Below are 20,774 nucleotides of genomic sequence, written 5' to 3' on the forward strand. Positions count from 1 at the left end.
CTCCGGCTTTCCTACTTCCTCCAGGCTCAAATCTTCCTAGACCCTGCACGATCTAGCCCATCTCCAAATCATTTCCAATTACTCTTCCTCTTTTTCACTCCACTTTAGCCACACTGGCCTCCCTGCAAGTCCGCGTGCGTACACACACACACACACACACACACACACACACACACACACAGGGCTTCGGGTCCTTTGCACTTCTCGGTTCTCCCATCTGGAATGACTCTCCCCTGCTCTCTCCTCCTTCCGTCCCTCCATGTCCTCATGACTAGGTCCCTGACGCCTCCTTCAGGTTTTTATCCACAAGACAGCTTCTCACTGAGGCCCTCTCTGAAATTTTAACTTCCGCCTCTAACCAACACTTACTACCCCTTCACTTTCATTACTTTTTAAACACCTATCAGTATCTAACATACTATATAGTTTTCTAATTTGTTTATTGTTTGGTCATACTCTAGAATATACACTGGGAAGGGTATGCCTTTTTCTCTTTTTGATTTTATTTTCAGTACTTCAAACTGGTAGATTACAGGTGCTCAATTAATATTTGTTGAATACATGAATGAATGGATGAATGAATGAATGATTCCTGGCACAAAGTATAAGTTCTCAATAAACAATGATTGAACCGAACTAAACTAAAGTGGAAAATATAAGCACAGCCCCCCATGTAATCTAAATGGGAGAAAGGACACACATATTGCTATATTCAGAGTTCTACTAAGAGTACATGATTTTTTTTGGATAATATTGCAATGTGATGTTATATGTATGTATGTTAATAAATAATATATTGTTTATACATCTCAATGTTGGTGAATAAAAATAGAAGCACTAAAGGTTTTCCAATTTTATTTGAGTTCAGATCAAAACTCAATCTAGATTTACTACATTGAATTAAAATAAAGGTATAGCAAAATTAACACGAATACAGTTTGTATAGATAGCTCAGTTCCTATGATATAAAATTTAAATCCAAAATAAAATTCTTGAAGTTCTTTACTCCAATGTCATGTTCTGATCTCAGGAACTAGAAAACTCATAAAATCTCAAATCTCTTAGTCCTGAAACATGCCAGTAGGTACCAAAAATCTTCAAGGCACATTAAAGTTTTCTAGAAAATAAGCCTATAAAAAAAATAAAAAAACTAAGATGACTAAATCTACAAAAGCACCTATCAAACTCTCTTTTTGTCAATCAGCATGATTAACCTTGAGCCCCGGTGGCCTCAGAACCACCTTCTTCCTGTAAATCATCCTCAGCAGAGGATCCTGACTCAGCTGGAGAATTGTCTTCTTCTAGTTCAGCAAATTCACCAGAGGTTTCATTCTCTGTGGTACCTTTATCGCTCTCGATGGCAACAGCTTCATCCAGAGCTGCATTCGTAGCCTCTGAGGCCGTTTGGATGCTGACCTCTGCGGTTTCACCGGTGGCTGCGTTTGGAGCCTCTGGCCCAGTTTCAGCACTGACTGCAGTGGTTTCTACTGGAGCAGCCTCTGCAGTGTCGGGACAGGCTGAGGCCTCTGTTATGACCGCAACGGTAGCCTCTGGGATTTCTTCAGCATCGACCACCAGAGCTTCCACCGGAGATGCTTCAGGGGCTTCTGAACTTGCTTTCTCGGCTCCCCCAAGGTTCTCTTTTTCACCTTTAAGATTTAGTCCATTAAGCAAAGCATTAATTGAAAGGGCAAGGGAAGACAGTGGAACACTGTGCAGTCATTTTAAACAATGAGACAGATCTATATGGACTGGTAGGTAGTGATCTTCGAGGTAGACTGTTAAGTGAAAAAAGCAAGGAAAAGACCAATGTATACAGGTTGGTACTATTTGTATTAGGACAAAACGGGGTTAAGTTTTATGTGAAGACAGTTTTATTTGCAGACTCTAGGGGATTCAAAGAAATTGGTATTATTGGTTGCCTCTGGGGAGGGAAAATAGTCTGCTTTTCTGTAAGCGCTTTGAACCTATTAAACTTTACAAAATTAATTTGCATATATTATTCATTCAAATACAAAGAACAGGAAAATAAACAACCAACCAGTCATATGAGATAGCATGGAGAAGTAGCCAACTTACTAACCAATGACTCTGAGGAATCACTAATCCATTCTCAACCTCAGTTTTGTCATCTGTTAAATGCAGATAGTAATAATATCTATTTTATAGAGCTGTTGCAAGCATTGATTAAAATGCTGTGTAGAAAAGGGGGTTTAAAACCACTGAAGTGCTATGGAAATACTATATTTTTATTATTATGATGATCATTGACCATGATTATATTCAATAATGTTTACTGATGATAATCTGTTTCTTACTGGTGTCATGACTAAAAGGTTAAAAAGGGTCTATGAGCAGCTATTATCTCTGTCTCCAAATAGTGATCATAGTAATTGATAATAATGGCATTATAGTCGAGATGGGAAAAAGTATGGTTTTAAAGTAAGCATTTAAGGCAAGAAATATACATTAGTGTGAAATGTAAAGTTTCTGTTCCTGTAGCTGCCATTTTATTAATCAGATCAACTGAGGGACTCAGTAGACATGACAGATTCTACTAATGCCCAGTATACTATGGGCAAGGACACACAGGTGACAGTCTTAGCCAAAACTGAAACAAAAATTAGTTTTATGATTAAAAAAAAAAATAACAAGGGAAATGAAAGGTCAAGCTTCTGAGAGAGACAGGTAACTAAAATGACACCTGCATGTATGGAGGCCCAACAGGGGGAGGGTCATGTTACCACAGAAAGATGTCAAAACTGCTGGCCAGCAGTATAAATGTAAAGCAGTTTCATTTATCAAATGTACTCTTCCAAAACGTATGACAACGTTCTCCAGGTTTTGGTTGTTTTTTTCCTTTCCCAACGAAGTCTTACCCAGAGCCATTCTGGATTAAGTTAGTAAAGAAGCCAAAATCAAATAGTGATCACGGCTAGGCTAAGATGATGAAAATCAGTGCCTTACAAAAAAAGGATAATAATAAATTCACTTTACCTTCAAGTTGCTGTAACTCTGCTTTGGTTTTTTCTTTCAAATTTGTTACGTGTTCGGTGTGTCTGGCTTGGTCTGATGTTACTGTCCTATAAGTCTGAAAGTAAATGTGTGTTTAAGTTTATTTCTTGAGCATTTGCTTCATTGTCATTTATATCCATAATGCCAAGTTCAAAGGTGTATGCAACTCAAAGATCAACACCATCTACTCTCTTATGCGCCCCTTGGAAATCTTCGTCATTCAGTAGAATGCTTAAAAGAACAAATGCTCTAACGGAGTCAAAGATAACTGAAAGCATCCACAGTGGATAAAAAGACAAACATGACTTATATATGCTGAGTCAGCTCTCAGTACACCAAAGCTGAACCTGTGCGAAGTTCACATCCCTGAAATGCCCATCCAGCAGCAATGTCCCGAGGGATGTCAGTCTTATTGTTCAAGAGCCAGAACAAAAGGTGATTGAAAAAAAAAAAAAAAACAACTAGGTAGAATTAAAGAGATGATAATATATATTAGAGAGTCTAGCTTTTCCAAATCTAACACAGTCAAGCACAGAGTAGAAGAAAGGCCTACTTAAAAAAAAAAGGGCTCAAATTTAGACTTTGGAAGTTATATCCAAATGATATGACTGTTTAATAAACGTAAGCACTGAAAATATACCACAACTTTTATAAACCAGTCTGGCAGTATGATTTTTAATATACCCAGATCCTCAAAAAATTAAAGTGACCGGGGCCTTTCTCAGATTCTAAGAGGCCCTAGTAGTAGGTTTTACTTGGAAATGAAAAACTGCTCTTGGGATCTGTGCATTCAGTTCAGATAAATCTCATACAGAACTTATTTTAGTACAGGATAAGGAAGGGAGAACTAGAATACAGGTTTTCGAGTGCCTCGCAGTCTGTATTTCCTCCTGAAATTAGACTAGAATTCTTGGGAATTAAGGCTTCCAACATTCAAGGTTAAAACTACATACTCCTAGAGGTGGGAAGGGATTTAGAGACCTTTGCTTGTCCAACTTCCACTCCTATGGTGAGAGAACAGGCCAGGAAGGGCTCTCAACAGTAGCCAGTTTACAACCTTCCAGCTTAAGATCGCTTTTGCAAACAAAGATTAAGCAGACTAGAGAGGTTCGTATCTGGCACCAGTAAGCATAATTAGGAATTAGTGATGCCCAGATGAAATTCAGTCTTCCAATTTCCCACATAATTGCATGGCCTAGTCCAACATCTGTTTTTCCAGTGGCCTACATCCAACCATAGCAGCCCTGGGCGGTGAATTCAACAGTAAGCAGCAGAAAGATGAGAGAGGCAAAGGAATCTGGGTATGAGTAAAAGATAGTAGATTATTGGAGGGCAATAACACAAGTGGCGTGTTTGAAGTTTCCTGACTGCTTGAGGCTCTCACAACTCTGAAGATTAGAACATATATTTTGGTTTGGCCACCTATGTGGTCCTACCCACTGGTCCTGGTGATGACTAAAAATCCCTTTATGCATATTTCTGTAGGGTCAAACCAAAATGTACTGACTGTGTACTCTCATGGTTTCCAAAGAAGCTGTACTTATTCTACTTTTATTCAAAATGAAGATCAGATTTTGATATAGAAAGTTTGTGACAAAATGGAGAATGATACAATATTATTAACTAAAGGCTAGGGTTTACGTTACCCTTCACTCTGCGTTGTTAGCTCCAAAGTCATACTGTTAAACGTTTTGTTTTACAGTGATTACCTGGGAGTGAGGAGTGAATATGGGGACCAAGGAGGAAAACATTCTTTTAATTTTACATATGTCTATTTTAATTTTTTAAGAAAAATTATAAGTAAATATTACACAACTAATAAAAACTATGGAGACAGTAAAAAAATATTGGAATATTGGGGAGAGGGAGAGAGGAATAAAGAGAATTTTTAGGGCAGTGAAACTATTCTGTATTGATACTGTAATGGTGGGTGCGTGTCATTATACATTTGTCAAAACCCATAGAATGTACAACACAAAGAGTGAAGCCTAACGTAAACCATAGACTTTAGTTAATAATAACGTATCAATACTGACTCATCGGTCATAACAAATGTGTCACACTAAAGCAAGACTGTTGATAGGGGAAAGTGGGGGACAGGGGTGAGGGGAGGTACGTGGGATCTCTCTATACTTTCTGCTCATTTTTCTGTAAACCGAAACTGCTCTGAAAAATAAAGTCTATTAATTTTTTAAAAGTTAATCTTTCAAAACAATTCCTGTTAAATGTTAATACTACCACCTAACTTGTAGCATTGTTGTAATTATTAAATGAACCATGGCACTCCAATATCAGCTATTATTAGTAGTATTTATAATAACTGTTTTTATTGAAAGTCACCTATGGTATTAAGAAATGTTGATTTTCTATTTAAAAAATCTTCATAATCTGGTTATTTAATTATTCCCATGTCCTGACCTTGATACTGCTTTGAATTTTACCACAGGTTGTAAATACATGAATTTCTGAACACTATGGTTAGTTAAACACTTACATAGTATCCGCCAGCACTGACCGTGACACCTACAACCAGGTAGTACATCATATTTGAACCGGATGATCCAGGGAATCTGTTAGATGACATCCAGCGAAGAGATGCTAGAAAAACAGGTTTAAACTTGTTTTAGCTCTACCACTTAAGCAAAACCATTTTAAACAATTATGTCTTAAAAAATTTTTCTGCTCAGCGAACCTAGAATCTATTAACAACGAGTGACTTTAGCTTAAGGGTATACAGTGTTATGAGGTAGGGTAATAATTCTACTTGACATTTTTCCCAATCTAATTTGACAAGTACTCACGAAACCTGTCATTTTGATGCTTCGCGCTATGCTTTTCTTGGTAGGAGTACAGGCATGGGTAAGGAGAAATGACAAAAGCACTAAACAACTTTAAGAGTCAAATGAGAAGCGTATTAGCAAAAGAAAACCATTTACTGTATGTAGTCCACCACAGGATTTAGTGGAAGAGATTTTTTAAAAAAATGAATTAAATATACATTTGTACTTAAAATACATACGTTAAAAATATGTTAAATAAAACATGTTGAAATCTAGCTCACTTCTATGAATCTATGATACAAATGTAGAAATAGGAAGAAACTTTCATTTTTCTAATGTAAAGCCTTTAAACACGGGCAATTAGAAGTTTTTGCTTTTTGTAAATTGAAGTTTAGAGTTAGAAGCTTTTTAAAGATAAATGTTGCAATAAGGTCATAACTGAAATAGAAGTACAATTCAGTACAAACTAATAGAAATAGACGAGTGCTATATTATTATATTTAAATATATTTACTCTGTAGTGTGACAATTTGTGTATCCTATATGCCCTGGAATTGAATTTTTTATAATAAACTCAAAGCTAGAAGGAGCTTAAAGTTCACATAGCTCAAATTCTTTATCTTAAAGATAAAAAAGTAGAGACATTTATGCATCCATCAACAAATTCAATTGAGCACCCATTATGTATTTGGCATTCTTAGAAATATTGAGGATATAACCATGAACAAGACACACAAGGTTCCTAGGCTCAAGTAACTCACAGTCTAGAAAGGAACAGATGTACAGACAAAATAATTGCAATGCAGTATGACAAATGTCATACTGGATGTAAGTAAAAGCTGCAACAATAACATGAAAGCTCAGTAAAAAAACTCAGCTAGTGGGCTCAAGGTAGCTATCGCAATTGAAAAGACAGGACCTGAGTTTTGAAGGAAAGTAAGAGTCTGTCGGATAAATAAGAGACGGGAACATTGACTGGAGGCAGAAGACACAACATGTGCCCAAAGCATGAGTTGTGTGACTGGAAAAGGACAAAGGCATTTGACGTGGCCTGTCGTAGAGAGTGTGGGTGTGGGGACTAGTAAGAAGTTATGATTTGCAGAGGGCGAATCATAAATATTTGCACTGATTACAAATCTTTGCAGTGGCAAAATCGGAGAGATGTCATATGTATGTTCTTAGTTTGAATATAAATGACCATCTCTTAGAAAAAAATTTTTCCCTGTAAATGTGCCCAAATTGGCTATGATAAGAGATTGTGGCATTGACTTGTAGTAGGGCTTTCATTGGTTCAAAAATACATCTGTTATTAAATAGGAATTATGTAATATTTATAGTTGTCGACCAGACATAAGTATCAAAAAGATTTTTTTAATAGGAAGAAATAAAGAAAATTCTCAGAGGTTAAAGTAAGACAAATACAGATACAATTATGGCAAAGTTATTTAGAAGAGCAATGAAATGGAATATTCGATAAGGATTAATTAGACAAATTTTAGCATATTTATACAATGCAGAACAAATAGACATAATTTTTCAGAAGGATATTTACTTACTTGGGATAATATTTATAGTATATTAAGTGAAATGTTATAGCAAAATAATCTATCTGTGACCATGACTATCCTAGATTTGTGGAAGGAATGTGTAGAAGGAAAAAAATGCATGAAGGAAAAAAGAGGTCAGAACATTATGTATACTAAAATGTAAATAGTGGTATTCCCTAAGTAGTAGGATTATTATGGGTGACTTCTGTTTTGCCTGTGTTTTTTTCCAATAATATCTTATGAACCTAAATTATTTATTCATTAAAAGTTACATTTTTAAAAGCAAAAACGGGAGCACAAAATTTGATGAGGCAGTTAAAGTTTATCCTTTAATAAAACTGAAACAATTTTTTTTGTCAAAGTGGAAAGAATCAATAAAAGGTTAATTAATGTTCATGACTGTCTAAAGCCAAATTTTTAGTCAATAATAGTTCTTTAAATACATAAGCAAATCAGTGCTACAAAAAAGGTAATTAGGTGAAAATTAGAGAAAGACCAGTACTGCTACAACCAGCATTGCTAACTACTTGTTGAGAAATTTTAAGCCCTTCCTTGTGCCTCAAGTTGGGGAGGAAGTTATTTGAAGCATATGCAGCTACAGAAAAAGAAAATGTATCTGTCTGTGCCTGGTGACAGTGGGGGATGCGGACAGACAACGCCAAAGGCCAGGTTTAGGGGCTCATCCTTCTCCCCGCGCCACCCTCAATAACAAGAGCTCCGTTATCTTCAGAAGTTTAAGATGACATTTCATCGCTGGAAAAAAAAATTTGCTTTTCTCTTACTCGGTATAAAGATCAAGGAAAACGAAGACGCCTTATTTCTGCGACTTGCGAGGCAACTTCTTCCCATCAGTATTTTCAGAGGAAAATAAAGCCAGTTAGACAGCCCTTCCTTCTTGTCTCTCCGCCACCGTCCCCACCACAGGCCTAACCGAAGTGGGGGGAAACCGGCCCATGGAATGTTCCGCAGGAGTCTTCCTCTCTTGCCCGCTCAATCGCAGGAACTGGGCCAAAGCTACCTGGGCCGAAGCCTTGGGAAGTGAGGCGACGTGAAGGGGGAACTGGAGCCGCCCCGCAATCGCGGACACAGAAAAGGGAGGGGACACCGCTGAGGACTGGAACCGCGCGGGAGCGCGGACCTGGGGCACCCGGGGCGGTGGCGGGTTCTCCCACGCTCCCACCTGAGCGCCGACCATGTTTCAGGCTCTGCGCTGGGCGCTTTCGTTCCTGTCGATTTGTACTTGAGAAGCTTCCAGCTCGCGCGGCGACTCCCACCCTAGGACATTTCTGAATACGCCCCCGTTCCCCATGCATCCGCACATCTCGAGGTGAGGAGACACGGACCACAGGCCCAAAGGGCTGGACAGCTCCCGAAGTACCTGCAGCCGCCAGGGAAGGTGCGTCGAAGGCCGCCCTGCGGGGACGCCGGGGCGCAGGCTGCCGCGCCGCAGCCGCGTCTTGAGTTCATGTACTCGAGGGCCTTCCCCGACTTCGCCGGGACCCGCGCGCACCCCGCACCCAGCACCCCGGTCGGCGCCCACCGCGCACCCACGCGCGTGAAGCCGGAGAGCGCGCTGAGCCAGGCGCACGTGAGCAGGACGCCGTCCGAGGCGCTCTCACTGGCGTCCATCCGCCGAGAGCCAGCCGCGACGGTCCCCGTTGCCCAGATGAGGAGGCAGCTTGAGTCGCTTGCCCAAGATCACGATCCGGGCCCAGGAAGTCTGGCCCGCATTCAGAGGCCGCGCTGCAGAAGCTCCCTACTCCCGAGGCCTCCGAGGACTCCGCGGCGTCTCCCCCGCGACCCTCCTCCATCTGCCCCCCCCCCGCCCCCAACCCAGGCGGCGGCTGCTCCGGGTCGGGTTTGGCCCACGCGGGGCCCCGGCCGGCGCCGGGCACTCACCGTCCGTCCGCAGCGGCGCGGGGCCGGGGGGCGCCCGCAGCGGCAGCGCCAGGGTCCTGGAGACCGCCCTGCGGAGGTACATCGCGCCCGCGGCTCGCAGCCCTGCAGCCTCTGCTGCCCCGCGCGCTGCGGGGCGCGTGGAGCCGGGAGAGCCCCGCCCCGAGGAGGGGCGTCGGCCGCTCCCCAGCCCCGCCTCGGCGGCCGTGGGGATAGGTAGGGGTGGGTGATCGGCACCTCCTCCCTCGACCCCCATCTCCAGGCTCTGCTGCTTTCTCCCGGGTCCATGAAGCTGATGGCGGCATCTCAGAAAAGGTCGGGAACCGAGAAGTCGCCGTCACCTGCCTGCCCTGTACTGTTCCGCTGAGTGGAACTCCTCAAAGAGACTGCTGGAATGTTTCGGGGTTCGCATCCAAAATAAGACAAAGGCGTGGTTCATCAGGCCGGATGGAATCTGAACCCACTTTCTCTCACGCACTCCCTGAGTGGGGAGCGTAGCCGAACGTTTCCCGGTGGGGAGAGGGGCAGCCTCGGCCTTCCGTCAGTGCACTGGGGGGTGTTCAGAAGCCTGAAGTCCCCAGGCAACAGCTGACTCTCTAAACGACTCACTGTTAAAGTGATTTTAAAGACAACCCCACCCCAATGCTGTATATTCCTCTGATACGTGAAACTAGTATTTCCACATCAACTAAAAATGCTAAATTATTAGTTTCTTCCCCTAGATTATAATTACTTGCTTCATTGTGGCTGCACAATTTGACAGAGTTTGAATATGAAAACCAATAATTTATGATTATAACATTTTCTAAACAATTACTCTTTGGTAGGGACCGTTTCCTAGTATAATAATCCCTTATGTGTGTTTGGCGCTTGACAGTTTATAAAGCACTTTCACATATTATCTCCTTTAATTCTCATTCAGCACTCTGAGGGGAGTGGCAGTTATTCCCTTTAGCAAAGAACAGGGAGGCAAGGGGGAATGTCTAGGAATGATGGTCATTTTTAAAAGGATATGAACATAATTTTTCTAGTTTCAAGTTCTCTAAGACATGCTACACAAAATATTTGCTCATATGCTATTTAACTAAACATCCCTTGGAGATTCTTGTTCTGAATGCAATTCTAATAATACTTAACATATTCTCATCTGAAGAGTACAAGCCAATGGTCAGAATTGTATTTTTGGTACTCAGAACAGCTAGCTATTCCTAGGGATTAAACACTTAACAAGAGCAAGCAGTTAAGGAGAGGTCAAATTTAGACTTCCGAGCAGCACAAGAAGAGGCTAGACCCAGACTCTCCCGTTAAGAAATTAGGTAGTCCTAAAAGTAACAAAACGCAGATTACTACACTTGCTACCTTTGACCAGCATCAGGTACACGTCCTCCAGCAACTAGCGATTAGCTATCTCACTGGTGATGTAGAATGTTTAATGAACCGCTAGCTGCTAAGCACGGATGGACAAATAAAACCAAATCCAGGGGACTCCTCCGAACCACTTTCTGTTTGGAGATACACAATTTTAGAAAGAAAACAAATCTGCCTACCATTATAGTTCATTCTTTCCTTCATGTACTTAGGGCTGAATTTTGATTTGGTTGCCAGGGAGAGGAATAGTCAAAGGCAGTAAATGCACTTATACTACAGGTATTGTAGTTATTTAATGATTTAATGTGTTGGATGCTCCCCTAAAAAGGATTCTTTCTGAGCAAATGTTCGTAAACGATGATGGCTCCCAGGACACTACTCAAGGTCCCCCTTTGGAGCTCATTCTAGACTCAGGGTCTGTGTACAATTTGAGGTCTTCTGTATCATCCCCAGGTTCCACAGTAGTCACCTAACCTCAGTCCGTCCAACTGTCTATAAGAAGCTGTAGACATGCCTATAATATGCTAGGGACCATGGTAGCTGCTGGAGATTGGTTATAATTTATTTCACAAACATTTATCTGTTATATGTTAGGCACTGTTTCAGGGCATTCTTCAATGGTTTCTGTCATCACTCAGAGGTTAAAGTTTCAGGTTAAAGAGACACTGAACCAACTCCTTTTTTCAGAGGTAGCCGATAAGGCCACCACCAGTGGGATCCATGACCACGAAGTCTCTGAACAGATATCAATAATAAAGGTAATCTATGGGCTTTGGTTACAACCAAACTGGTTTAAACCATGCAAAAGTAACACATGTGTACGTAGGACTTTATAAACTTTTCCCAAAAAACTGTCACATCTAATTTTGTACTTCATCCTCTTAACAATCCTAAGGAGTAGGTGGGGGGCATGGATTATCCTTGTTACACATGAAAAAAATATCAAGGTAGTAGAATACCATAGTTAAGAGCCTGAGTTTTGCAGTCAGATCTGGTCTGATTTACTGGTCTGAGTAAAATGTGGATAATTCTTTTATTCATAGGTAGGCAAGGCAAAAACTGTGAGATAAATAGTGCCACATCTCCAGATTCCTTTTCATCTTAGTTAAAAGCTCATGGCCTTGGATGAAGGGGAATTTTTTCTACCTACTCTACGGCTCCTGTAGCATACATCGCTCTCTATTTTGATAGCAAGCTCTTTTCACGTCTTGATAAAAACATTTCTCAAGAGAGGACATGCTGTGGGTTGTCAAATTCACTCTGTGGCAAGCTGTTGCTCCCAAACAGGAGAGAATTTTAACATTAGGTCTTTACTGCAGAAGACTCTGTGAGGCTCAGGCAATAGTCCCCAGCTGTTGGTCACACTGTTTATAACGCTGCCCTTGAGCACATCCTTGACATTTTTCTTGGTCTTGGAAAAACAAGAATCTAGAGTCAGAGATAACTTAGCTTATCTAAGATGACCTCCACCTCATTGTAACTGTTGACAAAGATATTAGTTTTTGAAAATATATTGTAAGAGGCCTCTACGGGCAATATTAATCATACTTATTCAATGTTTATGCGATATACAATTAAAAGCAATTTTCAAAGACTGAGTGATTTCCTAGGCTCCACAGAAAGCAAAAACTGCGTTGTTGTCCTTAGCACTAAATTCTTAGGCTATGTATGACCTGTACTTTCAACAGATCGATATGGATATAAAGTGAAACAATTTACAAGGCTATCTAGGAAGACAAACTGGCAAGCAATTAAGAAAGTCCTGATAAGCATCCTCTTGATAGCTTAAAATATCTCGATAAAACGAAGGTAATCAATATGGTAAATTCTTAAATTATTCCTGGAGGACACTTAGTACTCTCCTCTCCACCTACTCACTTTCTCTTTTATAGCCAAATAAACGTGATATTCCCTAACACACTATTATTTTCCTAAGGCTATTGTAACAAATGACTACAAACTTGGGATGGCTTAAAACAGAACTTTATTCTCTCATGGTTCTAGAGACTGAAAGTCTGAAACCAAGGTGTCAGCAGGGCCATGCACTCTCTGAAATCTATAGAGGAGAATCCTTCCTTGCCTCTTTTAGCCTCTAATATTTGCTGGTAATCCTGGGCTTGTAGATGTGTCATTTAAATCTCTGCCTCTGTCCTTACATGGCTGTCTTCTCCACGTCTGTCTCTTTTCTTAAAAATGTATCAGTCATATTGGATTAAGGGCCCACCCTACTCCAGTATAAATTCACCTTAGATAATTACATCTGCAACTACCTTATTTCCAAATGAGGTCACATTCTGAGATATTGGGTCTTAGGATTTCAACATATCTTTTGGGGGGACATAATTCAACCCATAACAACTTCTTATACTTGAAATTTGAATTCATATAGCTTGTTTTGAGGGCAACAATAATTTAAATGACTACCTCACAGACACTAAACATGAATAAAGGTGTACTTGACTTTGATCTAATGAAAAACTTGACTGTATTTGGCAGATGACTGCATTTTTGTCTGCATCCTCTTTTTTTTAATAGAAACTCTTTCAAATCATTACTAAAGGAACTATCACTTGACCACGGTTCCTCTTGGGAATTTAGAATAAGAATGATTCTTATTCAGTCCAACTACTCTCTGGAACTGAAATGTAAACCCAGGAATTATTGACCGTGGTCTTCTTTTTACAATGCGCATTTTCTGTGTGTAGAGGAAATAAAGTAGATACACAGACACTAGAGCTAAGAGCAAGTCTTGACGACATTTGAGTCCCAGGCCTCAATTATTTCCGAGTCCAGTTATATTCTTGTTCTTGGGGTCTGTGAGTCACTCTGTAGCATTATAACTTTTTTTTTTTTTTTACCTTAACATAGTTGAATTAGGTTTCAATATTTAATTTAGAAAGTTTTTTCTTTTTTCTTTTTTTTTTAACCAGCACCAGTCTGTAGCACAATTCTAGGAGGTGTTACTCATAGAATAATCTGTATCTGTGTTGTCTAATACAGCAGCCACTAGCCCTCTGTGGCTACTTAATATTAAAAATTGCCACATTAATCACATTCCAAATATCGATAGCCACATGGGAGTAGTGGCTATTGTATTGGCTAGCAGACAGAACATTTCCATCACTACAGGAAGTTCTCTTGGACAATCCGAGTCTTCCAAATGGCTCCTCCTGGGGTTATAGAGGCACAATCAAGATGAAAGTCCACGTAGGGTAACTATTCTCTAGGCCAGTCATACAGTAGATATTCTTTATTAAAATTATATGTTATTTCCAGCTCAGGTTATCAGTTTACAGAATTTCAAGTGACTTAAGAGTTTTCTGTTCCCTTTAAGGATATGAATTTTTCAGTGTTTCTTTTGGTGGAAAGTGCCTTGCGTTGGGAATACCTGATTTCTTGGTCTTGCTCTACTACCGCGTGACAACAGGAGTTCCCTACTGCTGCTCTAACAAACTCAGTGGTTTAAAACAACATAAAGATTTATTATCCTATGGTTTTGTAGGTGAGAAATCCGACACAGGTCTCAATGGGCTAAAATCAAGGTGACGACAGGGTTCTGTTACTGTCTGGAGGCTCCAGGGGAGAAGGTTTCACTTTTCTATTCCTTGGCTCTCGGCCCCCTTCCATCTTCGAAGCTAGCAATGGCCAGTTGCCTTTCTCAGGCCGCATCACTTTCACACTCTTCACGCATCCTTCTTCCACTTATAAAGACCCTCGTGATTATATCGGGCCCAACCAGATAATCCAGGATCATCTCCCTATCTCAGTGTCGGCTGATTAGCAAATTTAGTCCCACCTGCAACCTTAATTCCCCTTTGCCATATAACCTAACATATACATAGACTCCAGAGTATAGGACATGGTCATTTGGGGCAACTCCATTAGTATACCTACCACAGTGACATTAGGCAAATCATTCTTCACCTCTGGTCTTTGCATTTGTAATATGAGATTGGTTTATCTGACCCCCAAGGTCCTTTCAGCTCGATCAGCTAGGACTCCAAACTGACAAAAAATTAATAGTTATTGTTATATTTGGTTTTTCACTGAATTTGGATTAAAAAACTATTCCAAAATAATGTAACTCTGAATTAATATTCAGAAGTGACTTCCAAAGATACTGAGCCACGAACCTCCCCAAATAAGTGTCGACCAGAGACCAAAACACACACAAAACCAATCATAAGGCAATAAATCTTTCTAGTTAACATCTGAATAGAGACACAAATCATTAATTTTTAAACATATGGTTCACTAAGTGTTTAAATTACAAGTTAACAAAGTAGCATATAAATTTTAACTAATTCACAAGAAAGGGTTTTGATGAGGAATAAATGAAATGTATATTTATTTGTGTCTATTAACCCTCCCTTTACTCTCCCTTTAAATATCAAGAGTTTGCTAATTGTTGGATGAAAGTCATATTAGCAAAAAGGGACAACAATCTTCTTGTTTCCATAACTAGTCAACTGAATGAAAATTATTCAAATTCAAAGAAATAGAGTCCAGAAGAAACTGGTAATAGGATTCATCTTTACTTTCTCATTTAACCAAAATGGATCCTCTAGGAAAAAAAAAAGTATTTGGGCTTTTTTTGCATTTTGAGTAATAAAGAGTTTTATCACCCTGGCACACTAAAAAATAACTGTTTTGATTAGAAATTAAAAGTTGATATAAAGAGCAAATCCTTCAGCAGCTGATTTTTTAATCTACCTCCTTAACAAGTTTTCTTACTGATGTGTTCTTAATTACCACTGACCTTGGTATCAGATGATACCTTCCACACTGAAATATTTCTAACAATGTACCTTAGAATCCACATTTTCTACACACTGCCACAACATACATAACCTGAAGAAAACAGAAGTATTTTTATTTTTTCATTTCTGATGCAAAACACAAAAGCTGACTTGACATATATTCACATAAAACTTTTTCTCTCACGTTTAGAACTCAACGGATTGGATCTGCTTTAATCCCTATATGGAGCATACCTATAACGAAGAGAAAAGAAATTAAAACTGTAGCATTAACCAGCATAAATAATATTGAAATTAGACCATTCTCACCTAGAGCATCAGAGATATTCTAGAAAACTTCTGCAAAGACTTTCGACCTCTCATTTTACATAAGTTTTATCAAAAAAAAAATTTATTTGAACTACAAAAGAGTAGCAAAAGCATCTAGTATTTGATTAAAGGTATTTGATTTAAATACCTATTTCATTTTTATCTCTTGACTGGCTGACTGAAGTAGTTGAAATGGGCAAGGTGATATTAACAGAAAAAAAAAAGCAAGACTTGGATAATGAAACTGTAAAGAGCTGAGTTTAAGAATTTTTAAACATTGTCGGCGAAAGTGTACATTAGTGATTACTATTTTATTTAGCAGATATAAGTTATCTACTTTAATCAACCTAATCTATGGAAGTTGAGATTTATAAGTGTGATTTTTTTACTTTGCAAAAAGATTACTATAGGATTTCTTTAGAAAGATTTAAAAATTATTATATAAATAAAAATAAACTCATTCTCTTTTAAATCACAGAATCACAGACCAGAGTATGCTACCTGTTCGCAGCTGTGTTTCACCAAGAATTGTCCAATTGGGTGTTAGTTGTAGTAATACTCATAATGAAATGCTCATGCAGTAAAAAATTAATCTACTGCATTTATACTTTTACCTATTCTACAAATATGAAACTTCCAGTTGGGTCAGGCACTAAGCAAATTGCTGAGCACATGATGGTTAAGAAAATAGGGTTTCTGTTCTTATACTCAAGTGTGGTATATGACAAACGGATATTAAGACACAAATATTCAAACAATAACTTATAAGTACTATGAAGGTACTGTGTACAGCTCTATTAAATAAAATAATATCATTTGGGTTTCATCCTTAAACATAATTTTTTAGAACACAGTCAAAACATAATGGTTAAAAACGATTATGTTATGTTTGAGCCAAGGTATTAAAAATTCATAAATTCATCACAGATGGGGATATAGGTGCTAAAAAGTATAAATGCAATAAAAAAGCAACCAAAATACATTATTTAAAAAAAGTTCAAATTAACTTGCATAATCTATTCATCCTATAAAATTGCACACTTACCGTATTAGTATTTTAAAAGTTTATTCCAAACCATTTCTTCTTTTATACTCTAAAACATCTTCATTATGTTGTTTGAAGAGCTAGAAGGAGGTAACAGTTAAAATGAAAAGAATTAGAACTACTCTAGTTAGAAATAAAAGGCTAACAGATGCAAAAGGCCAAAAACTATGAAAGGTATATACTTGTTCAACACAATCTGACATACTTAAAAGTTTAAAAGTTTAATTTTAATTTCTGCCAAATAAATTACTCCACTCAATAGGTAGTTAATAGAATGGAATGCCTTACCGAAGAGGGGTTAAACCAGAAAAACAGGGTAGAACTCAGTTATTAAATGGTGTGTGTGTGTATACTTCTAACTTTAGAAGTGTGATAATTGCGAGCAAATGACCAACCAATCCCATCCCCCGACTTTATGTGTATTAATTAGATGTCATGCAGGACAGCTCCTTTCTTAGAACCACTGTCTGACAGAATATGCAGGTGGAATAATGGGTGTTGATATAGGGTGACATTCGCTTCAGTCAAAGATTTAATTTCAACCAGAGCTCTAAGCAGCAATCAAGACTCTTCAGGAAAACTTTAAGAATACATAAAATTTCATTACAACAAACATTTAAAAAGTATCAATTACTGTTGTTAGGTTTTAAGTGACTTTCAACAACTCTTATTCCATCCCATGTGAAAGAGCCGAACCACTTTAATAAGAAAATCCAAAATAAGTGATCTAAGAGTTGGAGGTGGGGGGGGGGCAGTGGAAGAAGCCCCAAACCCATTAGATACAAAGTTTTAAATACTAATGTAGCACAGATACTTTGAGTCAACTTTTTAAACATTCATCTGTCCGGAGGTCTATAGTGTAGCTAGCTCTGAAGTCCAGGGGTAGAACCAGGTTCAGCAAACTGTTTTCTCCAAGTGTTTTATCTATAAAGGTTAATAACAGTACCTACTATACGGTGTTGTTGAAAAGATTAAATGAGTTTTTACTTATAAACTGCTACACAAAGCACAATTTCCAACAATGTATGTATACATTGTTGATTAAAACCTTTATGTTTTGGAAGTCTAATGGGATTTAATTTATAAAGCTTGTTTGTCTGAAAAATGTCTTCATAAAACCCCAACCAGCCTTCATCCTCATTTAGAAATAAAAGACAATTAACACGTAGTAAAACTGCCATTCATTTCAAAACCATGCTAAGTAACAATGACAGAAAATTCTGCTTCATCATACTTTCTCGATGCCACTGAAATCTTAATATTTTTTAGTCCTTGGGATTTCCCTCACGGAGAAATGTTATTAGCAATTACATAAATATCCTATTGTATGGGAGATTTGCTCACAACATTCAATCTCACTCCGATGTTTCCCCTCCCCACTGCGTTGGGGCCGCTCGACAGAAGGGAATAAAGACTTACATAGATCCACATGAAGACCGAGGTGCCCAAGGTCAATCCAACTTTAAGCCAGTCAGGCTTATTATGTAGCGGCTCCCGAACATAGAACTTTGACCGCGACGAAGCTGAAAGGGGACAGAGTGTCTGTAAATCTATAACTTACCGCCTAGTTGAAAAACACCCAACATTTACATGTGTATTCTCGTATTTAATTCTCCCTTCAAGCCCCGACTTCAACAGCCTGGGAGACAGAGGTTCAGAGAGGTCAAGTAACTCGCCCAGAGCCACCTGCAGAGTCAGACCGGTTTCCCCTGCTGCTCAGACGCCGCCAACACCCGGTTTACAGGCTTTTACAGACCCTCGGGAGACTCGGGAGTGGGCGGGTAGGACGCGCTCCCGGGATAGTCTTCCCTCCGGCAAAACGGAGGGAGGAGGAACCCAAAGTCCATTCGCAGAGACCAAGAGGGGTCGGGTGGCACCTGGAGGAGGGTTGGTGGCGGGTGACGGGGAGCCGAGAGGCCGGGGTGGGGGCAGCTGGGGGCAGGCGTGGGCTCCGAAACACGGCCTGGCAAAGGTCACTGCAGGACGAACCCGGGCCGCAGCCACCCCCTGCCCACGCGGGCTGGGCTCACTTTGGGAAGGGGCAGGCTGGGAGGTCGGGCCGGCCTGCGCGAGGAGAGACACTCACAGCCGCTCGGGAGCCTGGCGGGGACCAGCAGCCTGCAGAAGGGGCGAAGCAACGCGGACGGCGCCATCTTGCCGGGCCGGGCTCCGCCTCCCTCTCGCGAGTCTCTCTTAGATTCGGCGCCCGGCCGAGCGCCCCCTGGCGGGCGAGGGCGCGGCAGTCGCCGCTCCGCAGCCGCGCTGCATGGAGGTGTTAACTAGGAGAATCACATTTATTGCAAAATATGACAGCCCCCCTGGTCTCAGTCTCCTGTCTCTAAAGTGGGGTTAGGAAGGAAATTATTAAAGGTGTGTGCGTGTGCGTGCGTGTGTGTGTGTGTGTGGGGGGTATTTTATCCACTTCTCTGTCCTTTAAGAGTTTATTTCAGACCCTTTCCCCAGGGACACTCATCAAGAGATTTACTAAAATCTTCCAATATGTACCAGAAAACTAAAAAATTGAATGTTCTGTTGAATAATAGCTATCAACTATTGGATGATAGTTCCAATAGTTGGATTGGATTCTATGATCCAGGCACTGTGCATTAATGCATCATGTGGTTTACAGGTATTCATTTTATCTTCACAATGACCACATGACATGCTGCGATTATTATCTTCAATTTACAGATGAAGCTCAAAGAAGACAAGCTATTTATCCAAGATAGCATATTATACTTTATATTTGAAAAGACTTCTTGCAGTTCCCAAATCTGTTTACACTATCGTAGGAAGCCTTACAACCCTGTGAGTAAAAGAGAATTCTTTTAACTTAATACCATTTAGGTTTGTTTTAAAAGCAAAATAAATGTTGGCAAATCTGTTTTTCTTCTACATTTTCTTTAGTGATGTTATTGAAAAAAGTTTTGACCAAACCTTATTAACCAGAGAGTAAAATGATTGTATTGTTTTCTGGTTCATGTTTCCATGTAACTGATGGTTAAATAGATTGCTAAATTGTGAGTCACTTTATAGTGTGTAACCTAGTTTGAGCTTCCTGGATTTATGCTCAAGTAAGCAAACCACTCAACTAATATGCTGAGTCAGTTGTTGGTTCTCAGCTTCTTTGCTTCTTAGCCACTCAGCAACCCGTCAGTTGTATATCCTTTCTACACCATCCCTTGGAAGCTTGTCCTGACACAGCTTTTGCTAGTATCCAACAAGTTTGAACAGAAACCATGTTAAGTCAGATTGTACAGAGCCAATAAGCAAATTACTGATTTCAGAACGGGTGCTGGAAAAGGTGGTTGTTTTTTTTTCTTCTTTTGGTCCTTGGATCCTTTTACTGGTGTATATTTTGGGAAACTGATGAAGTAGAAGCACATTTCTCTCAGCATATTAGAGAAGATGGAACCCTACACTTGGAGTAGGCAGCTGTAGGTGAAATTGCATCTTGAAATAATCCTGATGAAGCAATTCCAGCCAGGAGCTAATAGCTATGATATTTTGGTAGAAGTTGCTACATGCCATTCACTTCAGCATCTCTAGAATTTGAATGCTAAAACCTTACTTATGATCCAGGTAAAGAGAGAGGGGTTTTGAGTTAGCAACTAGGAAAACAGAGCCTAAGTCCCAGATTTTTCCACTGGGAAACTTCTTACTTACCTCACACCTCCCAAGGACGGTTAAAGAAAATCAAGAGTTGAAACAGTATACAATGTAAAAGCACTGCATATATGTTTATTGATTTATGATGCATGAGACTATTATATGTCAAATCCAGGATCTGGAGAAAGATAGAATGCCTGATGTAGCTGCAAGTTATTATTTAAAACACAATCAGAAGCAATTACGAAATGGTAACATTTGTTAAATCCGGGTAGCAAATTCATAGATTTTTCTGTCATAGTTCTATATATTTTAAATACTTAATAATGAAGACATAAAAATATCAATAGAGAACATGTTACATACGTGAAGATGGAGAAATTTCACTCTACATATCCCTTTTGTAAAATTAAATTTTGAGGTAAATTATTTATTTTTGGTTACT

At 39.6% G+C, this 20,774-nt stretch overlaps 2 protein-coding genes across 2 annotated transcripts; both read right to left on the reverse strand.

The window, feature by feature from the left end:
* Positions 1 to 838: 838 nt before the first annotated feature.
* On the reverse strand, positions 839 to 9,338 carry LOC107515343 (mitochondria localized glutamic acid rich protein). The gene is made up of 4 exons (XM_016154049.2): positions 9,242 to 9,338; positions 5,510 to 5,613; positions 2,998 to 3,091; positions 839 to 1,649 (listed from the first exon to the last, which is right to left on the reverse strand). Exons 1-4 carry the CDS (start codon positions 9,321 to 9,323, stop codon positions 1,210 to 1,212), a joined length of 720 nt encoding a protein of 239 aa, XP_016009535.2. The 5' UTR covers positions 9,324 to 9,338; the 3' UTR covers positions 839 to 1,209.
* Positions 9,339 to 15,453: 6,115 nt separating this feature from the next.
* On the reverse strand, positions 15,454 to 18,941 carry NDUFC1 (NADH:ubiquinone oxidoreductase subunit C1). Its single transcript, XM_016154048.2, has 4 exons — positions 18,807 to 18,941; positions 18,140 to 18,243; positions 16,721 to 16,800; positions 15,454 to 15,600 (listed from the first exon to the last, which is right to left on the reverse strand). Exons 1-3 carry the CDS (start codon positions 18,871 to 18,873, stop codon positions 16,741 to 16,743), a joined length of 231 nt encoding a protein of 76 aa, XP_016009534.1. The 5' UTR covers positions 18,874 to 18,941; the 3' UTR covers positions 15,454 to 15,600; positions 16,721 to 16,740.
* Positions 18,942 to 20,774: the final 1,833 nt, after the last annotated feature.

The sequence above is a fragment of the Rousettus aegyptiacus genome, unplaced genomic scaffold (genome assembly GCF_014176215.1).
Source record: "Rousettus aegyptiacus isolate mRouAeg1 unplaced genomic scaffold, mRouAeg1.p scaffold_m13_p_16, whole genome shotgun sequence".
Taxonomy (NCBI): domain Eukaryota; kingdom Metazoa; phylum Chordata; class Mammalia; order Chiroptera; family Pteropodidae; genus Rousettus; species Rousettus aegyptiacus.